We start from the raw sequence: 23,914 nt of genomic DNA on the forward strand, positions 1-23,914 counted from the left end.
GTGGGCTACTGAGAATATTAATATAAGAAAGCTCATAGCCCTCCAGAAGGGCTTACTACGAATATTATAAAGAAAAGGGGCAGGAAGAAATTCTGTCTCACACCATCCACTGACTCTTCCCAGTTTGTTGCTGGTGCAGGGGGATGACAGAGATGAAAAATGAGTATGGTATGCTGTAACGATCTCTTCTGCTAGACACTTACCAGAGAGATGTTACCAACAAGTACAAGTTAGAGCAGTGCCATAGTTTATCCAAGTTATTCTGAGTGTTATCTGCAGAGTCTCACTAGTTTAATGTTGAAAACATTTCATATAAATTACCTTTGACTTAGATAGTATGTTCATTTTTTTCCTTCCGTGGCTAGACTACCTATATATTTTACTTTGAAAATCTTACATTAATACCATTGTTGAAAGTCAAATTTCTGTCATCTTTGGCTTGGTGAATTTTCTCATGTAATAATAATTCTTTCTTTCCACTAGCACCTCAAATACAGACCATTCAGAAGTTAGAAATGTTGTATTTTATCTTAAAATGGATGCTACGGAGCTGTTTTATGATGCTCTTCATGCATTGCAATGGTCTGGTAGCTCTTTCATTTCATTATTTAGCTTTTTCTGTGAGACAGCAAGTGTGGCCAAACCCCTGGAGCAATCGGATCTTGTGTTTGTGGTCCATTCCATCCGACTGATGTTTGAATGCTTTTAATGCACTTTACATTAAAAAGCTTTACAGAGCAGCTCAAGGAAATTAATTACACACTCATAAGGAAGGCATAAACTGCAGCCAGCCATTATGTGCTCTGCTGCATCTCACAAACAGCAATACGCAAAAGCATCTCAGCAAGTTAATCTGAGTTGTGGTACTTATTCACTGGTTTACCTCATGAGCATAATAATGGTTAGGTGATTTAATCTCTAGACAACTTCCCTTGATTCTGTAGCTGTAAGTAATACAATGGTGATAGAATCTGTTATTTTTAAAACAAAAGTTATGCAGTATGACCATTTAATTAACAAAGTCTGCTGAAATAAAGTGATCTTCAAATAGCTGGTGCCCGATCATCTGACAATACTTTAATACTGTGTTTTGAAAATTGTAACAGTAAGATTCTATGATATGAGACCAGTCTTTAGACTCTGTTCTGTATAATTTAGACCCATTAATAGAAAGTATTTGGTAAGATTAGTGTGAAAAGTGAACATTACATTTTAAGAGATCAGAAGCATAGAATTTTTATCTAAAGGGAATTATCTCATTATCTAATCTGTGAATTAAAGCAGGTAAAGTACTAAACAGATCAGAATTTAGAGTATCTAAAAATTGCAAATATTCCAAGAGTGAACATGAACCTGCCAAAAATACCTCCTTTGACAGTAGGATATTCCAAAATATGACAACTTAAAAAGCACCAAAGGTTAACAAAAATGACCACTGAAGGCCTCTAGATCATTCACATTAATGTGTTTTCCTGGTTCAAACAAAAATAATAAATCTTACTCTTACAGAAAGATAAAAACTGTTTTCAATTTTAGACAAAGAATGCCAATATAAAGCTTAAAACATTAATTTGTTTGATTTCTGTAGATAAAACTGTTTCCCCAAATTTTTCCAAGTTTTTGGACAGTTTGTCATTAAGACGCATTTGCTCAGTCAAGTAGTGTGGCACAAATAGTCTTCTGAGGTGTGATATGTTTAAACTGGCTACCTAAAATAGTTGTGTCAGAAGAGAAATGCATTTCCCTGTTTTTGATTTGAATGAACAAGATTAATTTCTGAAAGATTTGATGATGATGCAAATATTGTGGAATGGGAGCTCAGAAGAGACACAAATACATTTAAAGCAAATATTCTTTAAAATTGCAATACAATTCTCAAGAGAAATTTTAAGGCAAACTCTACTGAAAATTAAAATCCCTCAGAGTAAATGGAAGACAAATGGCCTGCCCTTATTGGAGGCTGTTCATCAGCAATATTGATTCATAAAAAGCCACAGCCATTTTGGAAAGCTAGGAGCTATGTCAGAGGATTACAGTTGCACAGATCCAGTCCTGGAAGTGACCCACAGACTCTGCTGTCCCTGTAGTCCCATTGTAGCTCACACAGAGTTACTCCTGAGGGGTGAGATAAGACTGAAAATTACGCCCTTTCTCTGAAACACCCTTGGATGAATCACTCTCTTTTCATTAGCTGCATTGTGAACTGAGGGCAGCTAAACTCCTAACTGAGACACCTGAATTAGGTAACATGACCCTCTTCTGTGGTTCAAGGTTCATGCTAGGAGAAGACCGTTTCACTCCTCCCAACTCCTCCTTTCTATTCCAGCACTGAAATAATTCTACTTGAGCTTTCTTGGTGAATGATTTAATTTCAGCCTGGGGGACCAAGAAAAGAAAAGTGAGTTTACACTGGTAAAAGAATAAATAAAGGAAGAGGGTAAAATGTACTAAACCCCAACGATGCCAAATGAAGGAGAAAGATTAAATTTGCAGTGACTCAAAAATGACTGAGATTCCAGCTGTCTTTCCTACAGTTTCTGTTAAAAATGACAGTAATGTATTGCTTGCTAATTAAAGATGAAATTTCTTTCGTTTATTCTTATTCGTAAAGTCATCAGTACCTAATGCAATGAAAATGCAGATTTTCTTATCCTGCAATGTTTTGGATAATAATGATTTCATTAGCTCAGAGACAAACACAGAATTCTTAACTAATGTTTGTCAGAGGAAAGACTGTCAGTTCAAGAACAGAAGCAGAAGCATTTTATTGCCAATAAGATTTTGAAGAGCTGTTTTCTAGCAAAAATCCTCAGGAGAATTTTAATCATTTTCCGTGGCAGTTTAGGTTTCTTTCCTGATTTTTCATATTCTTTGATTTTTCTAGTGGCACTCTTATCATCTTATTGTTAGGAAGTTCAATAGGTCAGATTAATTTTTGATATAATGACAGAGAGATAAGTAGAATTGAGTCAGAGATTATTAGAGACATTTTGGACAAACTGACAATTCTTTGTATGCAACAAACAGTAAATTGCCAATTTAAGATCAGTAGTTATCCATTCTTTATTATTTTAGTGGTTAGAAATGAGAACTGCATAAAAAATATGTGGGACTGCATTTCAATGCAGCTAATAAACATGGCTGTTCCTTCAGGTTTGGAAATTTTTTCATTTTTTTGTTTCAGTGACTGAAGTAATAAAGCATCTTAGTGCTCTTTATAGGTTAGGCAATGGATTAATTACTTTCATTTTATTAGGATGTTCCTGACACCTTTGTAGCACAATATTCTTTTCTCTTTTATCAATACAGTTGAGAGTTGCTCTAGTCCTACAGACTTCCTCTGGCTCTGTTTGCAATGAAAATAAACTGATATAATGCCCATAGCATATTTACTTTATCTACTGTAGTTTGAAAAAGCTTTGGATCACTGTATTATGTTTCAGCTTTCTCTAACAGAGACAAAGACTAGCGAATAATGGATTTTAAAGTCTTTTAAAGTCACTTTGACCTGATCCTCATTCTACAGGTCAAAGAGCTTTATATTCTAAATCAGGCTTAATTTTGAATATACTTGTTGGTGTTTGTGACTGTGTATGTATATGTATGCGCAATGCTTTCTTTCTCTTTTGGAAAAACATTTATCTCTCGGGATAAAGAAGAAAACTGATTGTCAGCTTTTTTCATAAACATACAGATGTGGCTTTCCACCTTAATTAGGTCTGGATTCATTAAATTATAGACTGTCTCTCTAATTTCATTTTCATGTTTATGAAAAATTTATTGTTGCCAAATTTAGCCATGCAGCTTTTGAATTTTCTTAACACATTTTATGAATTCTGGCTCTAATCTGAGTATTTGTTCATAGTTTTCTCTGAACCATCTCATATCTGAATAGTCTCTTGTGCCTCCTGTGTACCTGATTTTCATAATTGCTTTAAATTCAGGTCTTAGTGTCTTACAGTTTCTTAATTTTTATCCACCTACATTTTTGGGAAGAAGCTGTCCCAGACAGGTGGAAAAGGAGCAGAAGAATGTTTCAAATGTTCAAATTCAGACATTTTATAATTTTCAACCCTTACCCTCAGTAATGAGCAAAACCTTATTGTTGTGTTGTTAACTCAGGACTCTTCCAGAGACTGACTGTATGGGTTAAATTTCTGTCAACTTTAATTTTGAATTAAAGGCAGTCAGATCTTCCCAAAATTCAATTAACTGTTTTTTTTAGACATATAATACTCAACTGAAGTGAATGGAATTTCCTTGAAAATAGAAATCATAAATCCCTAATTTATAGTAGTTTGAACTTGCATTACTATCTCACTATAAAGACTAATTTGCATATTAACTAAATAATAGAGAGACGTTGTTGGAGTAAAGGATAGTTTCAGATACCGCCAAGTAAAATAATTTTACAGTATTGTTTTGTAACACCAAATATCTTACTATGGACGCTTGTCAGAGCTGAACAATTACATTTGTTTTTATGATTAATGAATGATTCTTCTAACCGACTGAATATGTTCAGGAACTGACTAGTGTCTTTCACCATCATAATGAAGAATAATTCAACTGATATCAATAAGACAACACTAATATGAAAGGAGAATTAATTAAAGTGAGAGTTTTGCCTGGGTAAGGACTACAAACCATTTTTTTTCCAAGGCAAACTCTTTCCAAATCTAAGAGCAAACTCTGAATATCAAGAACAGAATTTTACAATTACAATTGCTTGGTCGATCCTGTATTTTGATTATGTCCCAAAATGTCCTTTAAATCATGCAGCTGCAAACTGCTAGTTTTACAAGTTCTAATGTACTGCCTAGATTTTTAACTATTGCTGTGCCATTGCCCAATAAGCTCACTTTGCTACTACTAGGTTCTGTACTCTCATTCAATATAATCAGGAACAATGCCAATTGAGATGTGTGTTGCAGAAAAAAGATAGGTGTGATAATCATCAGTAATGACCATTAACAACTCCACAGGCACACTGTTCCTCCCTTTGCTTTGCTTTACTTTAAAAATCCACCTTTATGAGTTGAAAACCATAAATGAAACTGAAAACATTTGGGAATTTGCAGGATTTTTTTCATGTTTTCCTTCTCAAACAACTCTTCTTCCTATTCATGGGAAACTTTATAGAAAATCTTACAATAGAATGAAAGGATAGGGCTTTATCACACTTGATAAAAATTCAGTTCTGAATTAATGCCATAGGGCCTGTGAAGACTAAAGCATAATTCAACTAAACACTATTCCATTTGCCTTAGGGAAGTTCTCCTTGTATCGGTACAACAATGTTGTCCTGTATCTTCAGTGAGCATGTCAGATAGCTGTTTAGAAGATGACACTTTTTTCCAAAATAAGTTTGATAGGATATAAGTTAAATTAGAGGAAAGCTGAATATAGCTTGGAGAGTCACTCACCTTAAGATGAAATATTTCAACAGCAACTGCAGCCTAGACAAATCAAGACTTACCAGTAAATAGAACTCAAGGCTATATAAAGTTCTTTCTCAAAATACTGCTCATCAAATTGTTTATTTTGATTAGTCAGCTAACTATAGAGTAAATACTATGTTATTACTATTGATTAAGAATTTTCAAATGAGACAAAATATTTCTAGTTGGGGAAATACTGATTTGTTTAAATAGAGTTTTAAAGAAACATATCTGTTTCAATGTAGTTTTAATGGTAAGTAGGCAGGCTTGTGTGGGATCTTGTCTGCTGTCCTTTCTATTCACTCGGCATCAGTCAGTTTTCTAGTGGTGGTGTGGAGCTGCCCATAAAGAATCTGTGAGTGTAGAAGGTGAGCTCCCATGTTCTAGTCTTCAAAAACTTCTCTAAACATCTCCCCCGCAGCATTGACAAAGATTCTTCCTGCTTTTCACAGCTTAAAATTCCTGCTATGCATTGAAAAAGCAGCAAAACCTTTTCAGAATTTTGGAATTTTCTGTGAAACAGTAATGTTGATGTTCAGTGAGCCATGTTAATTTACGTGCACTACATGAATGAAGTAGTTTTTTCCTCTTTATTAATTATATACAGAATTAACAGTACAGTCCTCCAGTATACGATGTTGTTTAAGGCAACAACAGGGTTGAACTTAAGGGTGATGCTCAGAGTGGCAGGATTCATGCCACATGATGACAGAACCCAGTGTTTCTAATGTGTGCACTGAAGCATATTCCTTACTGAATAAGTCAGAGAAAATAACATGAAGGTTAAAAAACAGTGCTGTTAGCCTTTCGTATTTCCACCAAAATTATCTTGGTCCACTACACATACACAGACAGTGGTGGCTCTTTCACACACAGAAAGTGATGTTTAAAATTCCTCTCAGATACACACCTGCTACTCATTTGCTGTCCTAGGTACCCCATGCCCTCTTGATTGTCATCTCAGGCTTCTAAACTTCATATAAACAAATGGAAATATGTTGGGTGAAGGAAAGATATGCCTGAATGTGTTCTGGTCTTTATTATCTGCAAGACACTTCATCACGTGAAGGAGTAATTGCTGTTAAAAAAGTATGAAAAAGGTCATTCTGTTAACCATTACTTGAACAGTTTTCCGCTAGGGAATCTGAACAAGTGCATTTGTCTTCACACTTCAATTTTGGGTGAAAATTTGAGTACTCTTACATCCAGAGATCTTAAGAGTTCTTTTGCACAGTGTTAGAATTTTGGGATAAGTTTTGGAGATGAAATTTTACCCTATAAGTAAGGAGAAACTGGATGCAAATATCTCCATTAGTTCCAGTTCTCCGCTGCACTGTGCTTTTCGTAATCATGTATTACTGTTTCAAGTGGGTGCATTTCACATTCTCTATGTGTAAATTTAAATTGCAATATAATGTTCAAAACAGCCGAGAATCAGATCTTCAGTGTGCAAAAGCTGAAGGAAAACAGATAGAAGTTTGTTTGTTTTACTATAGCTCTTGCAAATTATTTTTCACAATTAACATCTGATAAATTTGCATCTTTCTGTTTGCAAAAACAAAAATGTTTGTGTAAAACATTCTTTTTTTTCCAGATGCAGCAAAGAAAAAAACACTCCAGTTTTCCAAAAATTATTTTATGGGATCTAGTCCAGATGTAATGCTGAAATCTGACCACTTTGTTTTTAGTTCCATTACTAATGGCATCAGCGATAATGGATCTGACCTGGTAGCAACAGGGAAAGCATCACCAAGAAACACGTGCTTTCATGGAAGCATTATATAAAGGCTTAGACACAAAATTAAAATTTAACTTACAGTACTGCAGTTAGTCATATTTTAGCCATTTGAAGTCAGTGCTTTACATAAAATATATGGCTGTAGTAGAGGGATGCAGGGTGGATTGGTATCTGTGCACCACTTAGTAATTCCCTGATCTTGCACTAGTTGTGCAAGGGGCTACCTTCTCGGCATGCTGCTGTGCAGCCCCAAGACTACCCTGTTGGGCTAATACAGTCACCAAGGAGCAATGAAACTCGAGAGGAGTCTCAGTGATTAGGAGGCTGGCACAGAGCTTTCAAGTTGGCTCTGTGGCTTTACTCAATGCCTCTTTCTCCAAGGCGATTCTTTTGTGTTACAGGCAGATTAGAATGGGAATTATTATGGCCAAGATGTCCAGGATCTGAAGTTATACTTAAGCAATAAAGATTTGAGTGATTTGCTTTATGTAAGTATCTCTTCATATAGCTAGAAAGTGAGAAATGTAATATGTATATAAATATATGTACATAAAATACAGATAAAAAGTACATATAAAATAGAAAAGAAAATGTATCTTTTTCACTCCTTTGTACCAAATAAACTCACAAGGCATGTAAGCCAGCCTTTTCTGGAAAAAGTCCCTAGGCTCTGCAGTCACCCACTAAGATGGACTGAAAGTAATAATAATTAAAAATAATCATCTTTGAAGAAGCACGCTGGTATAACTGTATTTACGAAGTGTTTCTGCTGAGTGGTTGGCTGTGAAATAGTGAATGTTAAAAATCACACAAATTTTAAACAGTGAGTTCATAGAAAGTCATATCTCAGATATGACACATTATGGTACCTGTGTATCCTCAAAGAGGATACTACTTGGATTATGCTGGGTTTATAATTTACTTCTCAAGATTCTGAAAGAAAGAAAAATGCATTTTTGCAAGAAATTGAAAATAAGTTCTACGCGTGGTGTTGTTTCCTGCAAACCGAATATAGTATGAGAAGCCTTGGGCAATAGTGAGGTGAGTAGCATATGCCAATGTATCTTTTTTAATGTTTAATTACTTGTGATGTTCTAAATCATGAGACTGGCACAAGTGATGAGGCAATGCTTGTGGTTGAATAAGGATAAGTTCTTATATCAAAGATGCAATGCAACAAAAAAAAATCTTAAGACAGTAGGGTATGTAGTCATAATTGCAGCTTGAATTTTTAATCAGGGAGAGGGGGAAAAAAACTAGTTTGCTTTTGTAAATGTAACAGCTGTACTGATTTTGCTGATGATACCCTTCCTATTTTAGTTTTAGCTGTAAGACTCACGTATGGGTTAATAGCAACAAGCTCAGCCTCGCAGTATAAGATGATTTAGTACTTGTGTGTTGGCTCTTACTCACTTTAATGTTTCACTGAGTTAATTTTCCAATGTATCCAAGTGTCTGGGGACTTCTTCAACTTTTCTGCATTTTCCATGCTCTCCTCTGGCAACTACATTCAGCTTATGTTTTATGACACCAAAAAGAAATTCCCTTAATAACAATATTGACATGGAATGATATTCTTTAGCGGCATTAATACTTGGTAATAGCCCTGGCTTTCTTTGTCCCTACTCAGTTTTATACATCCATGCTAGGGCTAGGAGAATAATAGGATACCATGAGGTGCAGGAAAATTGTATAGGAAGTGTTCATTGTGTAGAAAGTTCATTGTAGTGTGGACCACTTCCTACCCTGTTTGTTGTTGGATAATTTTGGAACAATTAATTAGAGAGCTGACTGGAAAAGTAACAACAATAGTTTCCTTTAATACATTCTTTTATTCTTTTATAACGTCATGCTGTCTGTTTTTGCACTTTGTTCTCCTTTCTTTTTGTTATTACTTAGCATTTATATTGACACAGCATCTAGAATCATCAATCAGGTAGGATCCTATTGCTTCAGAAGCCATAAAAAATAATGGATTGTAGTCTCTGCTGGAAAAGATGGCCAGTCTCAAAGATTGTCCCCTTCTTTTCCCTCTACTTTGCTGGGTAGACTGTTCTGCTTCCTGGTGCCCTTCTGATTCTCATGGTTTGATTCTGCGTGCTTGTTACACATGGTTTCTGGCTGTGTCTTTTCCAACTCTCTGAGATGTTCCCTTTCTGCTGGTAGCTGATACTCTTCCTCAAACAGGTGTCTTTTATTATATCTGTTCACAATACCTATATTTCAGTGACAGTAAAACTACTTCTTTCTTGTTTCTATCTGCTTTAACTGATGCTTCCAATAAATATCATGAAGACCAGTAGCAAAAAAAATAAAAAGAAGATGCAACGCCATGCAGAAGCACTCTCCATTGTTATTAATTGAACAAAGCTGATTTGCAGGAATCATTCCATCTAGGCATTATTACATAATACTCAGTAAAGTGATTTGAAGCTTGTATTCTGTGTCTGTTAAAATGAGAGGGTCCAATCTTACACAAATTTTCATTTTCTCAAATTTTCATGAATCCTAGGATATCTGGACAAGACTAATCTGATAGAGGAGCTATTACCTTTTTCATCAAACAGCAGCACACTACTCATCTCAAAATATTACTTGCTTTCAGTTGTTGTTAGCATCATTTCACTAGCAATGAATTAGGAGAGGTTCAAACGTAAGACAATGTCACCAGGACAGTAAGAATTGAAAAATTCATGCTCTTGATTGAAATTTCTTGTAATTTAATATTATTTTCTTACAGTTTATAGCGTTACAAGCTCAAAACTCTACACGTACTTCTCCTTCCTCAAACTTATAAAATGGTGGCCACTTAGGAAAATATATTTTCTTTAGTAAGAAAGAAGGAATGACTAGTAAAAGTTCTGATCGAATTCATAGTGGTGACAAAACTCTTATTTTGGTACAAAGGGATTTCAGCATTTCACTGGTCCATTTGAAATACAAGAGAATTTGAATTACATATTCTCATTTATGAGAAAACTTTGTCTGAGTTTGGGGATTTCAAACACCTGCCTGTGGGCACATCCTGCAAGGAAACCCCAATGCTCTCCTCCTGACATTTTGTAAGAGCCCTGAGCACATTCCCCTCATCCCAGGGGTTGGGCTGCCTGGGCTTCATGCCAGCTCTGGCAGTGCAGCTATCCAGCTCTGAATCAAAGAGCAGTTTGATAAAAAAAACTGTGAGAAGCCTCAGCAGGGGCTGAGGCGTCACTCCTCCCCCCTCTCCAGAGCTGTTTTTCTTTTTCCTTTTTTCTTTATATTTTTCTCTGAGGGATGCTGGGGACTTGCTCTTGGTCTCTGTTCGAGCTACAGTGCAGTTACACATGTACCTGGTCATCACGGTCCTGATTCTGAGCCTGACTCTGACCTGCTGACTTGACTTTTTGGCTTGACCTCGGACCTGCCTCGTCGCTGCAGACTTGCCTGGCAATCTGAACTGTTGTTTGAGCTGGACCTGCTCTAATCTCGTGTAGGCACTATGGGGCCATAAACTTTGTTGGTGATGACACTGCTACTGCCTGCTTTCTGTGACCCTTGACTCCCAGCCCAGCTCACCTTCCCTTGCGAAGTAGTCTGCCCCTGCTGCTCCCTGTCACATATCAAGTCTTTTTCATTAGGACCTGGAGTCTATTGACTGATTTATTCCATACAACCTATCTTTTGAAAATGGTGCTGGGCTTCAGAGGAAAGGTAATCTCCCTCAGTACCCCTATCCTGAATTACTACTTTTTCTTTCATGCACTATTCTATTGACATTCTAGCTTTAGCAGACTTTTCTTGCTGGAATAGTACTCTCTCACACACCTTAATGTGCTGCTGAAGTCTCATCAGAAGCTGTGAAAAACTTCCTTTCCAAAGATGATTGTGGTGACATCTCAGATTTAATGAAGTATCTTGTAGCTGTTGTTTCTCTTTCTTTCATTTTTTGTGTGAGAAAGGAACTGCTGCTGGCTTAAAGTACCTTGACTTTTGCTTCTTAAAACTACTCATCTGTGATCAATTTGCAATGCAATGCAAGAATAATTTCAAAATCAGCTAACTGTGAGATCAGACATAGAGACAAGAGTTAGGCTACAAGGAGATTTTTTCCACAGGAATCTGGTCCCTAAGTGCAGTTAACTGTCTCTGTGATATTGTTTCCTCCAGTATAGGCTAGTGAATGGAATGAGGAAAGAGGTAATAAACCTAACTGTAGCATGAATCTTAGGGCAAGTAATGCTAAAATGGTTACCTAAGAAATATCATACAGGGAGAATCTATTTTACATTTCCACAGTGCCACCTACCTTTCTATCCTGTGCTTTCCCCATACACAGGTCCATGTATAAAATGTCTCTATCATCCTTAAGGAGAAAGCAGCGTCCCTGTAAAGTCCCTGATGGTGTAGTTTGAATAGAGCTACACTGGAGCCTGTGCAAGTTTGAGAGCTGTCTTAAAGCTGTTTGACTCACAAATACGACCTGTGTCATATATGACTCACAAATATGATCTTTGTATTGACTCTACATATAGGATCTTGCCCTCAGCATGACCTCTTGAAATCCAGGCAAATCCAGAAAAACTTGTGTGAATGCTATTACTTTAACAAAAACTTAGAGGAATATTTAGTCTTAGAGGTGATTACAGTTTCAAATTCAGTGTTCATTTTCATTGTTTAGTAGTGAATTGCAGTTATTTTCAGGCTCCATAAAATTCCTTTTCCTAGCCCTTATCCTTATTTGTGCATCTCTGCCCACTTCTCAGTATCACACTGGGGCTGGTCTGGCAGTCATTAATGAGCAATAGTGTTTCATACTACTTTATTTTGGGTCTGATGATAGCCTTTCTCTCATTCCTCAAGTATACTACTGGAAAACATAATAGAGTGTTTTCTGCTTAAATTCTTGTTTTCCATATGTTAGATATATTAATCTATTATTATATTATTAATCTTAGATATAGTACTACAAGTATGTGCAATATTAGGAAATGCAATTGAGATGAAAAAAAATATTTCAATAAAAATATCAGGTGCTTTTCCTCTTGCATAGCATATTAGTTCAGAGACTTTGCTGATTAAAGCAACGGGCTCATAATTATATAATCTATATTGAAAAAGAGACCTTTTGCTTTCATTTGGCTTGTACTGAAAATAAAATTCAACCTCTGTCTTCACAGGCATAACAGTTAAAGAATCTCTTTAAACAGTCTCATGGCTTCTGGACAAGAATTGAAAGTTTTTCCTGTTAGGGTCCTTCAGTCCTCTCATGCAGTCTTGAATGCTTGCTGATGAAGAGTAGGAGAGTTTTTAATGTTGCAGAATATCAGGGAAAATCTGTTATTTTTTCCATAATGTTTGAGCAGGTGAAAAACTTAGGGCCTGGTTATTCCTAGGAATTCCTACTACCTCTGTCTTTTCACTGAGGATGTTGTGTAGGTACTCAGAGAGAAGGCTGGGAGCCTGTGTCTTACAGAGAGTGGAGGTAGTATCCTACTATTCCCTGTTCCCTTTGCTCTAGTGTAAATGATTACACAAGGCATAAATCTGGAGAGAACTAGGATAAATGACCCCAGGAAACTTGGGAGTTTTACAAGTTTTAATACTGCAACTCTTTTTTTTTTTTTTTTTTTTTTTTTTAATTCTTCAAGCTGTGTTGGACATGGAGACTTCTGTGAGTCTGAATGAACATCATTGACTCTGCCTTTCCTCAGGTTTCTCAGTTTGTATTGCTAGACCTAAAGTCACAAGCAGGCTTTATGTTGAGGTACATATCAAAGATATATGTAGATTCTGAGCAGCTTCCCAAATTCTTTCTCTAACATTGTGTGTAATGTACACCTGGATCTTTGAGCAAAATAACCATGGTCTTTGTGGAAAAGTGATAATGTAAGAGCAAAAGATTGTTGTAATACAACAGTTGTTTGAACATTGAACAAAATAATTTGAATTGATACAAAATAAAATGCCAGTATACCTTGTGAAACAATTAAACGTTAGTCAACAGTTATATAATACAAAATACCTATATGCCTTCCAAAATCTTTATTTTTCACTTATTTTTTTCCCTTGGAATATACTATCTTTCTTTCTATTGAAAGGACTAATCATTCAACAGTAGGATGACATTTAAATAATATGCTGAGGAAAAATAGGTTCTGTAAGTACATTGTAATAAAATAATAATAGGACAGTACTGCATGTGCTCCCTACAGTCTACAGGGCTTTGGTCTTGCACTTTGAACATTAAATATTCAGTGCAAATAGAAAATTTTAACTGTAATATATGTACATTTACTCTTTCCTCCCAATGCCAATTAATCCCATACCATATGACCCAATTCCTTAAAATCTCTTTTGCAACAATTACAATAAAATCAGATTAGATACATTATATATGTTGATACAAAACAGATCATTTAACTAACTTCGAAAAGAAGGAAAAGATTCATTCTGAACCTGTGCTCACCTGTCAGGGTGTGCCATCATTGTGAGGCAATACACACTGCTGTTTCAACTTTCTGTTTGTGGTTATAGATGCCTTACATGAATACTCTCAAACTCTCTCTGGAGAAGTACTTCTCAAATTTTAGTTTCCTTTTTTATCTTTGTCAGGTAACAATATGATGCTTAAAAATAATCTGGCAGTGTCGTGATATTTATCGTAATATAGAGCTAGAATGTTGCTAACAAGCACGGCTAACTCTGCATCAGCAAGGAATATGTGATGACATTGAAGTCTGCTTTTTTGCATGTCTGTTTTTTTTCAAGTTTTTCCCTCACCTTTAGAATGGTCAGAGTATTTAAACAAGTTTATTGTAGCCTGCTATCACCACACTTCCAGAACTGTGTTAAAAGAATACTTGCATTGATATCATAACATTAGTTTAGCTAGAAAAAGCGTGCTGGGCAGAAAGAAGAAAAAGGCTTATGAACCTCAATCTTCTACTCTAGTCATAGTTTATGGATGTATTCTTATCTCCCAGAATACAAATCCTAGACTGCCCAGTGGTAAAGTGCCTTGTAGTTAAACCTCTTGAGAGAAATTCTGTAGACCATTCCCTCTGTTCACACAGCTATGATTTTTTCCTGTTTCTGCGTTAGTCTTTTCTGACCTAACATGATCCCTGCATTTCCTTTTACTGACAAAAACGGATAGTAATAACTGAAGTCTGCATATTCCCAGTTCAGGTTATTGCCTGTAACTTACGCATATAGCTATTTTGCAGTGGAAGACTTGTCAAGATCATGAATGTTACATCTGCTACTAAAAACACTGATGAAATCCAGCGATCCAACAGGAGACCCCTAACTGCGAACCGATGAAGGAAATGCACGTCCTCCGGTTTGCAAAACGCACAATCAGATTCAAAGCAATGAAATGTTACAAAGTCATTCGCGAGGCATAGATCCCACGCATTTTAAGTCTCCGCGACCGCATTCCAGCCGGTGGAAGTAACTAGGCATTAGCGGTGGGGCTGGAAAAGCCGCGACCGCGGCGGGGCTTTGCGTGAGTCGCAGGCGCTCCAGCCGTGCGGGGGAACGGGCGCCTCGCAGGAGGGAACTCACCTGAGCAGCACCGCGGCTTCCCACAGATAAAATCCCGAGACGGCCGCGCGGAGGTACCGCACCCGGGCCATGCCGCTCGCCGGCGCCGGCCAGTCCTGCCGCGGACGCGTCCTCGGCGTCGGCGTCGGCGTCGGCATCGGCATCGGCATCGGCGGCGCGGCTCGGCTCGGCTCCGGCGGCGGCGCCCAGCACCCTGGAGAGCTCCGGCGGCGCCGCGCCCGCCGCCCGCCTAGCGCCGCGCCGCGCCGGGCGCCCTGCCGCCGGGCCCCGCCGCGCCGGCCGCGCCGCTCCGCATGGCAGCAGGGCGGGAGGCTAATCGCAGCCGGCGAGACGGGGCCGGGCCGCGGCGGCGGCGGGAGCCCGCCCCCCGCCCGCCTGCCCCCGGCTCCTGCCAGCAGCCGGCACCCCGCCGCCGGCCGCATGCCCCGGCGGCGGCGGCGGCGGCGGGAGGGGAGGCAGGGCGGGAGCCGGCCGCGGCCCCCCGCCCGCCGCCTCCCCCGGGAGCGCCCCGCCCGCCCGCCCAGCGCAGCGCCGCGGAGCGGAGCGGGGCGGGCAGGGAGTGCGCGGGGCGTGCGCGGGGTGGTCCCGCCCGGGGCGCCGGGGCGCCTCGCTGAGCCCCGAGGGAGCGGAGCGCCCCCCACTCCGCGCCCCCGCGGCAGCGGCACCGCGGCGGAGACCTCCCGGCCCTCCTGAGGTGGGGCTCGTGGTTAGTTCTGGGGCTCAAAATAGCCCCGGCCCGGGTGGGCTCCCTCCTTGCACAGTGGGAAGATGGGCGAGTGTCGGGGTGATGCCCGCACAGGGGCTTACGGTTCGAGAGCTGGGGTGAATTCACCAAGATTCGGGACCGTGGAAGGCTGGGGAATGGGGGGCTCTTCTGCTTCACCTGTTGGGCTGGCGACACGGTTTTTCTTAGGAAATGGGGGGGTTGGGGAACGCCTGCGTATTTCACTCATCTTTGAAAGTACAGCCCCATGGGCATGGGAAAAGCGTGTCTTCTTCTATCTCTCTTGATGGAAAGAGAGAAGATCTAGTACCACAAGACTGACAGGGAAACTGTTAGCAAAGAGCATTTGAAACTTTGGCTGGGGAGGAGACCTGAAGGGATGCTGGGAAGGAGCGAGGAAAAGAATATTATAAGAAGAGAACAGGGTATTTATTCCTGGGGAGAAGGGGGAGGAAAGGAGAATGAGTTTATATGTACTGGTGACCATAGGGAAGTGACATAATTGTGGTTATAGATTGTGTGTAGAGAAAACAAAAAGAAAATCTTATGCAAGCCAGGAGCTGCTTGCATTAAAAAGGGTAAGGATTTATGAGTTCATACTGAGAAATATTGAGAAAATTGTGTCAGAATCTGTATGTTTTGAGCATGAAGGAAGGTGAAAGGTATGGGAGGAAGTGCTGTACCTGGAGTGGGGCAGAAGAGAAAAATATATCTGAGACTGTTGAGTGGGAGTATTCTTCCTGAGCCTAAATGGCAAAGGCCTTTTATAAGGCCGATGGGTAAGAAGCCTTTGAACACCTACCTCGTGCCTGAGAGAGCCAAGGGAAGGGGAATTCTGGAAACAGTTTAGGGACAGCTCTCTGGATATGTGAAATGTATCTGGCTGGGCATATCTTCCCATTTGTGTTTGCCTCAGTAGCATCTGCTGGTTTGCTTTCTCCTGTAGCCACCGATTTGTATGAGACAGTAGCCCTACTGCCTCATTGGTGGCCACATGATTATCACAGGCCTGAGCCTTAAACTGCTAAAAAGCCATAGGAAGCACAAATGCTGCAAAAGGGAGGAAAAGAAGACATAGGAACAGAGCAAAGGTTCAGCAAGATTAGGAACATGAGCAAAAAGTAAAAGAAACTGAAATCGAGGAAAGTATAGTAAACTCATTACAGGAAAAGGAAAATGGAAAGACAGAGAGTAAACAGAACAACTTTTACCCAGAACAGAAAAAAAGAGAGAAGAGATAAGAGACGACTGAGTAAAGGAGATGCAGTAAAGAAGTAAGAAATGTGGATTTTATGCATTGTGTGTATCTACGGATAGCAGATGTGTTAGAAATAGGTTATTTCATTATCAATCTTTAGAGGCAATCACATGCTCCACCTCCAGAAATACTGCCTTTTTTTTGTTCCCCCCCCCCCAAAAAAATCCCACATGTAGCATTCATCTTAGTCCTTAGCCTGTGTTTTCCATTTTCCCCATACCCCTGTTTTTTCAACTCTTCTTCAGGGGCTGTTCTGGCAAACATAATAACTAAATAATAACTCCTGTCACATTTTTAGATCCAATTTGACCTTTTTTGTTAAGCATCAAGTATATAACGAAGAATATACTAGAACGTCATTAACTTCCTTCCTTTGTTCCTCAAGCTTTGTTTTAGACATAGTGGTTATGTGAAAGGGAAGAGCAATTCAGAGACTCCTTCTATTCAGTACTCTAGGGTTCTTAGTCCACTTTTTGTTCTTGTCCTTCCCTCCATCCCCACTCCTTGCCCCAGTGCCAACAAAGACAAGAATCTCTTTAAACCTTCAATTGAAAATATAATAAAAAAATGAAGAATCCGTCTTTTTGCTCAAGGTCAAGTTGGCAATGAAGGTCCTGTACTGAATCAGTGTACTTCCTTTGTATATTCAGAACAGCTGATTCTCATCTTTTCCCTTAAAATAAGTATTTAGTGAGGCTGCTTCTCAAGGCAGTGTCTTATCTTTGTGCACTGTGTACTTGAACATTGAATTGGTCTTACATTTCCCCAGGGCACTGAGGCAAGTGCATTTTTCTTATGATGCCATTAATTAATATTACCGGCATGAATTCTCCAGTTCTCCAGTATGAACAGTTCTATTAATTATAAATATGAGCTCTACTTTAGATATGCAGAGTTCAAATTTTTGAAATCTGTTTGGGGAAAACATACACTTGCTTGTGTTTTAAGTAGTAATTTCTCTGTTGCATCATTTTCTTCCGCTAGATACAAATGCTGTCTTCAATTTTTAATTATTTCTAAGAATTACAGTGCTTTGGAAAGTTATCACATAGGTAGTGTTGAATATTAAAATACTCTCTTCTGAGCAGATTCAAACAGCCCTGCTTGACTGTGAAAATTTCCAGTTAAACAAAGCACTCAAACACATACTGTTGTCTTCAATGAGATTAGAAGCATAGAAGCATACTTAACATTTAATCCAAAACTTTGATAAAATATTCCCTGTTTTAAGTGCTCTAATTCACTGTTGTTTTAATTACAATATTTTTATTCTTTATGTTTTACTCATGGAAAACTTACCTACTATTATACAAGGCTGAACACACAGCTATGTCCAGGCATTAGGAGAACTTTATGGTATCTCTTGATACTTCTGTTAAAGTTTGTGAATTGAAAAGCGAGACTTGTTTGAACATCCACTTTAAAATTGAAATCGATAGCGTTTGACCATGATATGACCCTGTCTCAAATGTTAGTATTGTTCGTTTACATAGACCTCACATATATATATAAGAACATCATAAAATATCACTCTTCAAAACATGATAGATGGTATGCATATGCAAAAGCTGAGCTGTGCAGTTTACTTACAGTAGTATTGGAAGTCAGAAATTATTTAAATATTTTTAATTAATTGAAGCACAAAATTGAAAACACTGCTATGTTGAGATGAAGTTTTCACCAGAATGTGTTCGTTTGTGTCAATCTCTAATTTTCCTGTACAGAATACTTAGTCAGCCAACACAGTATAATTGATAGCCCTGAAGACTGGCCCACTTAGGCAATATGTAAGCACCTCACTTACAGTCTTTCTTCTTCCTTCATTTGAACAAGAAGTGTGTTAGAGTTATCTGTATCCTAGCTAAATGCCATAATCAGCATGTTGTATAGCTAGTCTTTCTCTGGCACGAATGATATTTAGGTATATTTGCAAAGTAAAACACTTGTATGTACATATGAGCTTGAGAGATGTTCACCAAGAGTAGATATATTAAAGAGTAGCTTTAAGGTTGTTGAAGATTTATTTTAAATTCCCTGAGCTGAATAAGTGAAGGAAATGATCCTGATGTCTCAAAAATCCTGGATAAGTGCTCTAGCAATTGAGTTATTGGCCATTTTGCATCCGTGACTGGAAATGAATGTCTCTAATTTTTCATTAAGAAAACACTGATAGAATGTCACTGTCATCACAGTGGATTACTTTTTTTTTGTCCCAGAAATGGGGAAACTTGAAAAACTGAGTATATTTGCCCTCAACAAAAGATTAACGTAGGTCAATTACATAGAGTAGCTCACTTTAACAACAGGCAATTTGTGCAACTGAATGCAAGATCATGCATCTAGTCAACAGCAGTAATATAGAGAAGTCAATGCACAGTCAATGCAATGGTTGAGGGATTACAGAATGTCATTTTTGGTGTGACCAGACAGAGTCCTCATGGAATATTAAGACAAACCAATCATAGCAGTAGTGAGAAGGTGTTATTATCATTTTAGTGTGCACAATCCTGGAACACGTTTTAAATGTTCAGTAAGCTAAAGTAATTATTCTAGAAAGGTTTCTGCAAAGAGCCACAAGAACATTACAGTTTGGGATACCTTTCTCACACAGATTAAAGCAATTTCATCTATTAAAGGCAGAATGGTTTAGAGGTGTCTTTATATATCTATATGGGAAAAAAGATTGTGAAGTGGAGGTAATTCTTTAAATAAGTTGGCATAGTGATTTAGCATGGTTGGAGTCCGACACAAGATGAATTCAAAATAAAGAAAATCCTACTTAGAAGCAATTAAACCCTTGAAACAACAAAGGAATGAATAGACCCGATCACCTTTTAAAGTCTTTAAAGTCTTTAAATCTAGGTCAACCATTAGTCCTGGGTCCTGATCCAGAAGCCACTGGGTAACATTTGTTGAGCCCTGTTATTCAGAAGTTCAGACTAAATGATAATTCCAGTGTTAAAACATGTGAATCTTTAAAACCATTATTTTTTTACTGTGATATATTGAGTTACAAAGTTAAAGGCACTTTCTCACAAAAATAATAAATAACTTTATAAACATCAGATTGGCTTCCAAGCTGACAGAGTTGAAAACCACATATATCATAATGGTAAGAAATAAAGATCTCATGTATGTAGTCTTTTCCATACACATTCGGCCAGATTTGGATATTCCAGCATTTTAAGAGGGTGTTGTGATGGAATATGACATCACTGTAGTTTTAGATCCTAGTTATACTGAGACATGTTTGATTATGTTAATTAATCTGGCTTTCTCCGTAAACAGGATTCCCCATGCTGTAACTCATTCAAGTGTGAAACCCCAGAGGCTTTGACGTATTATTAAATACAAAGCTACAAATAGAATAGATTTCTTATGGTAAAAACAACCCTGAAATAAAAGGGTCAATGTTAACTTATGGGAGTAACAGTCACTGAAAAGAAAATACAGTTGTTCAATGTACCTCAAAAAGCAACAGCAGGCTTACCAACATATTTCAGTCTCTGAAAACAAAGAAGTGGGGAGTGTTTACAAGAGCATTTGCCAGTTTTGTCCCTAAGAAATATAGGTGCTGACCACAAGGCTGTAATGTAATATTCTTCAAAATGTATTAGCTCACAGGCAAGACTTGGGATGTCTAAAATAAGTAGATTTGTTAGTCTGGTTTGCTTAACTGTTGGCTGTTGCTTTTAATTTCTAGGTGCATACAAAGTAATTGTTATTGCTTCATAGATAATTAAATTACCAGTATCTTAACAAACTGAGATATGACCGATGTATTGCATGCGTTTTTATTGAGATAATTTTTCTTCTCAAGCATAATAAAGATTTTTAAGCCTTAATTCTCTAGTGCAGATGGAGTCCCCTGGTTCTAGTGGTAACTGATGATATAACCATCATGTTCTTTAGATGTGTGCTAAACTGTATGAGAATTTAATTCCTGGGGAGAATTCAGCAGTAAGAGAAATTAAAATGCAGATAGATGATCTATACTTTACTCTCATTGCTAGAGCTGATCCACTATTAAAAACAATGGTATATTTTAGGGTAATAATATATCACAAAATATATATACAGCATGATTTGGAAAATATAATAGCAAAGGGAGAACAGATCAGAAACGGCAAGCAAAAAACTCACAGCCATGTAAATAACAGGTATATACATAAAAGTACCACTGTTTAATTGTCTAATATTTAAATATAGAATTACTACTACATATTAGTCATGGTGTTTACAAAATGTATGCTTGTGTATTCACTTTATATGGAGACAACTAAGCGAGGATATAAATAGAATGTAAATTTATACTCCACAAATAGGCACCACTGAAAAGAAGTGCTGAGGTGGAGCTGAGATGTTTGTATTTACCACAGTGTCTTGAGTGCCTTGGAGAAAAATCTAATCTTTTTTTTAATGTGCTCATAATGTAAAATTTGCTGATAAGATTCAGTAGGAATTTAGTATTTTTCTCTTTTGTTTTCCAAAAATAAGAGAACAAACAGTGATCTAAAAGAGGGGCAAAAATGCTGGTGAACCATTGTGCACAGAGACATCAAAAGCAGAAAGATTTTCAAACAAATTTCATGCTTTGTTATTAGCTCCATTTATTAATCAAGGCTTCAATCCGTTAAACACTGTTTAGCTCAAAGCAAGTGAGCTGTTCTACTCGAGTCAGCAGCCTTATTAATATTTTGCTGGCTCAAGCCCCAAGGCAGACAGTTCCTGCTAGGAAGTGAGCATTTGCCTTTTTTATTTAATTACTCCTTGTAATCATAGCAGGGCAGTGCTTGAACATCCAGACTGGCCTACCGTCTCCTCAGTGTGAAGCTCCTTCTATTTTTTGAGCGCTACATTTCTTTGCCTGCGAGATAGGTTTGTGTACAGAATTAATTAATAAAATAAAATTAATTAATAATATAAAAATTAATTGCATACACAATTTAGAGAAGCAAATTGTACTTGTGTAAATTAACTCATGGATTTTGATGCTAGAAATATGGTTGTCTGCATGTGTAAAATGTAGTTTTGGTCAAGACAGTTTTAATAATACAGCTGAAAATATCTGTGGATCTTGTAAAGGTCTAAAAATTATTGTGAAGACACCACAGTGTTTTGTAACTGAAGTTGTATTGATGTTTGTGCTTAAGGCAGGGATTAGATATGACATTTTCAAAACCTGCTGGTGTTGGACTAACTTTGTTTCTATTGGAGTCTTTAAAATTAAAAAAACAAACAAATGCTCAAATAAGCATCTCTTAGTGCCCACAAACAGGTCCAGCAAAGTCATAGTGACAGCATGAGTATATGAAAGGAAGGAATCAAGGCTGGCCATCCCAGGTTTCCTCAGGTTTCCTAGCTATACTTGACACCAGTTTTCTCACTAGTCCGGGAGAGTATGCAGATTTTTAAATCTCCTAGTACTGATGTAGGCCAGACACATATGAATAAAAAGGATTTTCGGACATACACTTTGAATACACATTCAGTTCTCCAATAGTTTTTCACATAAATCTATTAAAAAGTTTATGAACTATATAAACTGTCAATGACCCTTTGAATTCCTGTATGACTTGAATAACTGACAGGGTATCTTTTATGACAATCTGGGACTTGATTCCAGAAATATAAGACCTGAGTTAGCTCTTAGTTTGATAACAGGATGTTACTTTATAAACACCGCTATTCAAAACTGTTTTTCAGAGCTGTGACAGAAAACCAAACTATCTTTATCCACTTTTTCCTGAGTAGCTCTTCTCAAATACGTTTTGGTGTCTGTTGACCAAATACTTTTTCAGGTAATTAATTTGCTGGAAAATGAATTTTTACAGTGATAACTCATTACATAAAATTGTTTTTATGTATATGACTTTTATGTGGACTCAGTGGTTAACTACAGAATTTGACTTGTTTATAAGGGATTGGACCACTGAATCATTCTCATTTAGCTATAATTGTGTGTTTTTCTGGCCTTGTCTTTTCACCAGCCTACTCAAGAATCCTGCACTGGAAAGCTCTTTCAAGAATTGTACCAAATGAACATTATCCCTGAAACTAAACAGCAGAACTAAGTGAAATCCTCCCTTACTGTTCTCTGCAGTGACTGAACTATCATCCCTTTCCATTTGGGCAGAATATGAGCTATAATAATTTGTAAAACGGACTTAATATGTAAAGTGAAATTTTATGTATAGAATATATTGCTATAACGCACCTTAATTTACACTCTTTTTACAGCAAGTGATGCCTTAATATAGAGCAACCTTAGGATTTTGCATAATTGTTCATGTGATCGATCCTGCTGAGGTAAATTATGAGCTATATCTTCATTAAAAGTACTGATATGTTTTCACAAAGGAGCTTTGGAGTACCAGTGAGAACTTTCTCAAGGGAAAGTGAGTTCTTGTCCCTCAGACTTGCTCCAGTACAAGTTAAGGGAAAAGAATCTGAATGAATAACAGCTCAGGCTTGGGCTTAAGACCCAATTTCAGCTTTGATGTTCCTCAGCCCTTGTAAACCCAGCTCATAATCTCATAGTTCAGCAGATCCTCACCAGCCATAGGATACCTCATATTCCACAAGGTTTTGAATATATTCATATTCTAAATTGGAGAGAAGTTATGGTTTACTCACCCTTGTTAATGTCTCCCTTTTTTTTTTTCGTAAAGTAAACCATCAACTGGACCTTAAAATAAAGTTGGTAACATCCCTTATTATAGAAAGATTCATGTTTCCAATGTTATTAAATGTCATAAAATCATTAGGAGATATAATCTGCTATTCTGATTCATACTGAATAGTGCGTTACATTGTGCATAGTTCCAGCTAATTGATGGAATGATTCAGAGACTAAGCTGTAACTCAACAAAATTCAAAAGGAGCAAAATGAATATCAATGATCAATGATCAATAAATTCAGCAAAATCCAGTTTCTGTAAAAGGCAATAGTTGTTATTGACCTGAACCCACTTTTTTCAGGGAGAAAGATTTAAAGCAGCAAAGTCAATGGTGCATGATATTTTGAAATTTTGTATATAATAGTGAACAACTTCACATATGTCATTTTCATCATTGGCGTCACATCTTGAAGATAGGGGGTTGCAACAGCATTCACAAAAATTGGAATTTTTTATTACAAAGTGAATGTTCTACCACTAACAACTTTCCTTTTAGCAGTGATTTTGGTACAGTCTTCTAGTTGCATA

General features: G+C 37.7%; 1 protein-coding gene across 1 annotated transcript in view; it reads right to left on the reverse strand.

Moving 5' to 3' along the window:
- Positions 1 to 14,795, reverse strand: part of GLRA3 (glycine receptor alpha 3) — a 103,053-nt gene extending 88,258 nt beyond the window's left edge. Inside the window, exon 1 of the mRNA XM_026105157.2 lies at positions 14,725 to 14,795. Coding sequence (XP_025960942.1) covers positions 14,725 to 14,795 — 71 coding nt within the window. The remainder of the gene's footprint in view (positions 1 to 14,724) is intronic.
- Positions 14,796 to 23,914: the final 9,119 nt, after the last annotated feature.

This window comes from Dromaius novaehollandiae, chromosome 4 (assembly GCF_036370855.1).
Source record: "Dromaius novaehollandiae isolate bDroNov1 chromosome 4, bDroNov1.hap1, whole genome shotgun sequence".
Lineage (NCBI taxonomy): Eukaryota > Metazoa > Chordata > Aves > Casuariiformes > Dromaiidae > Dromaius > Dromaius novaehollandiae.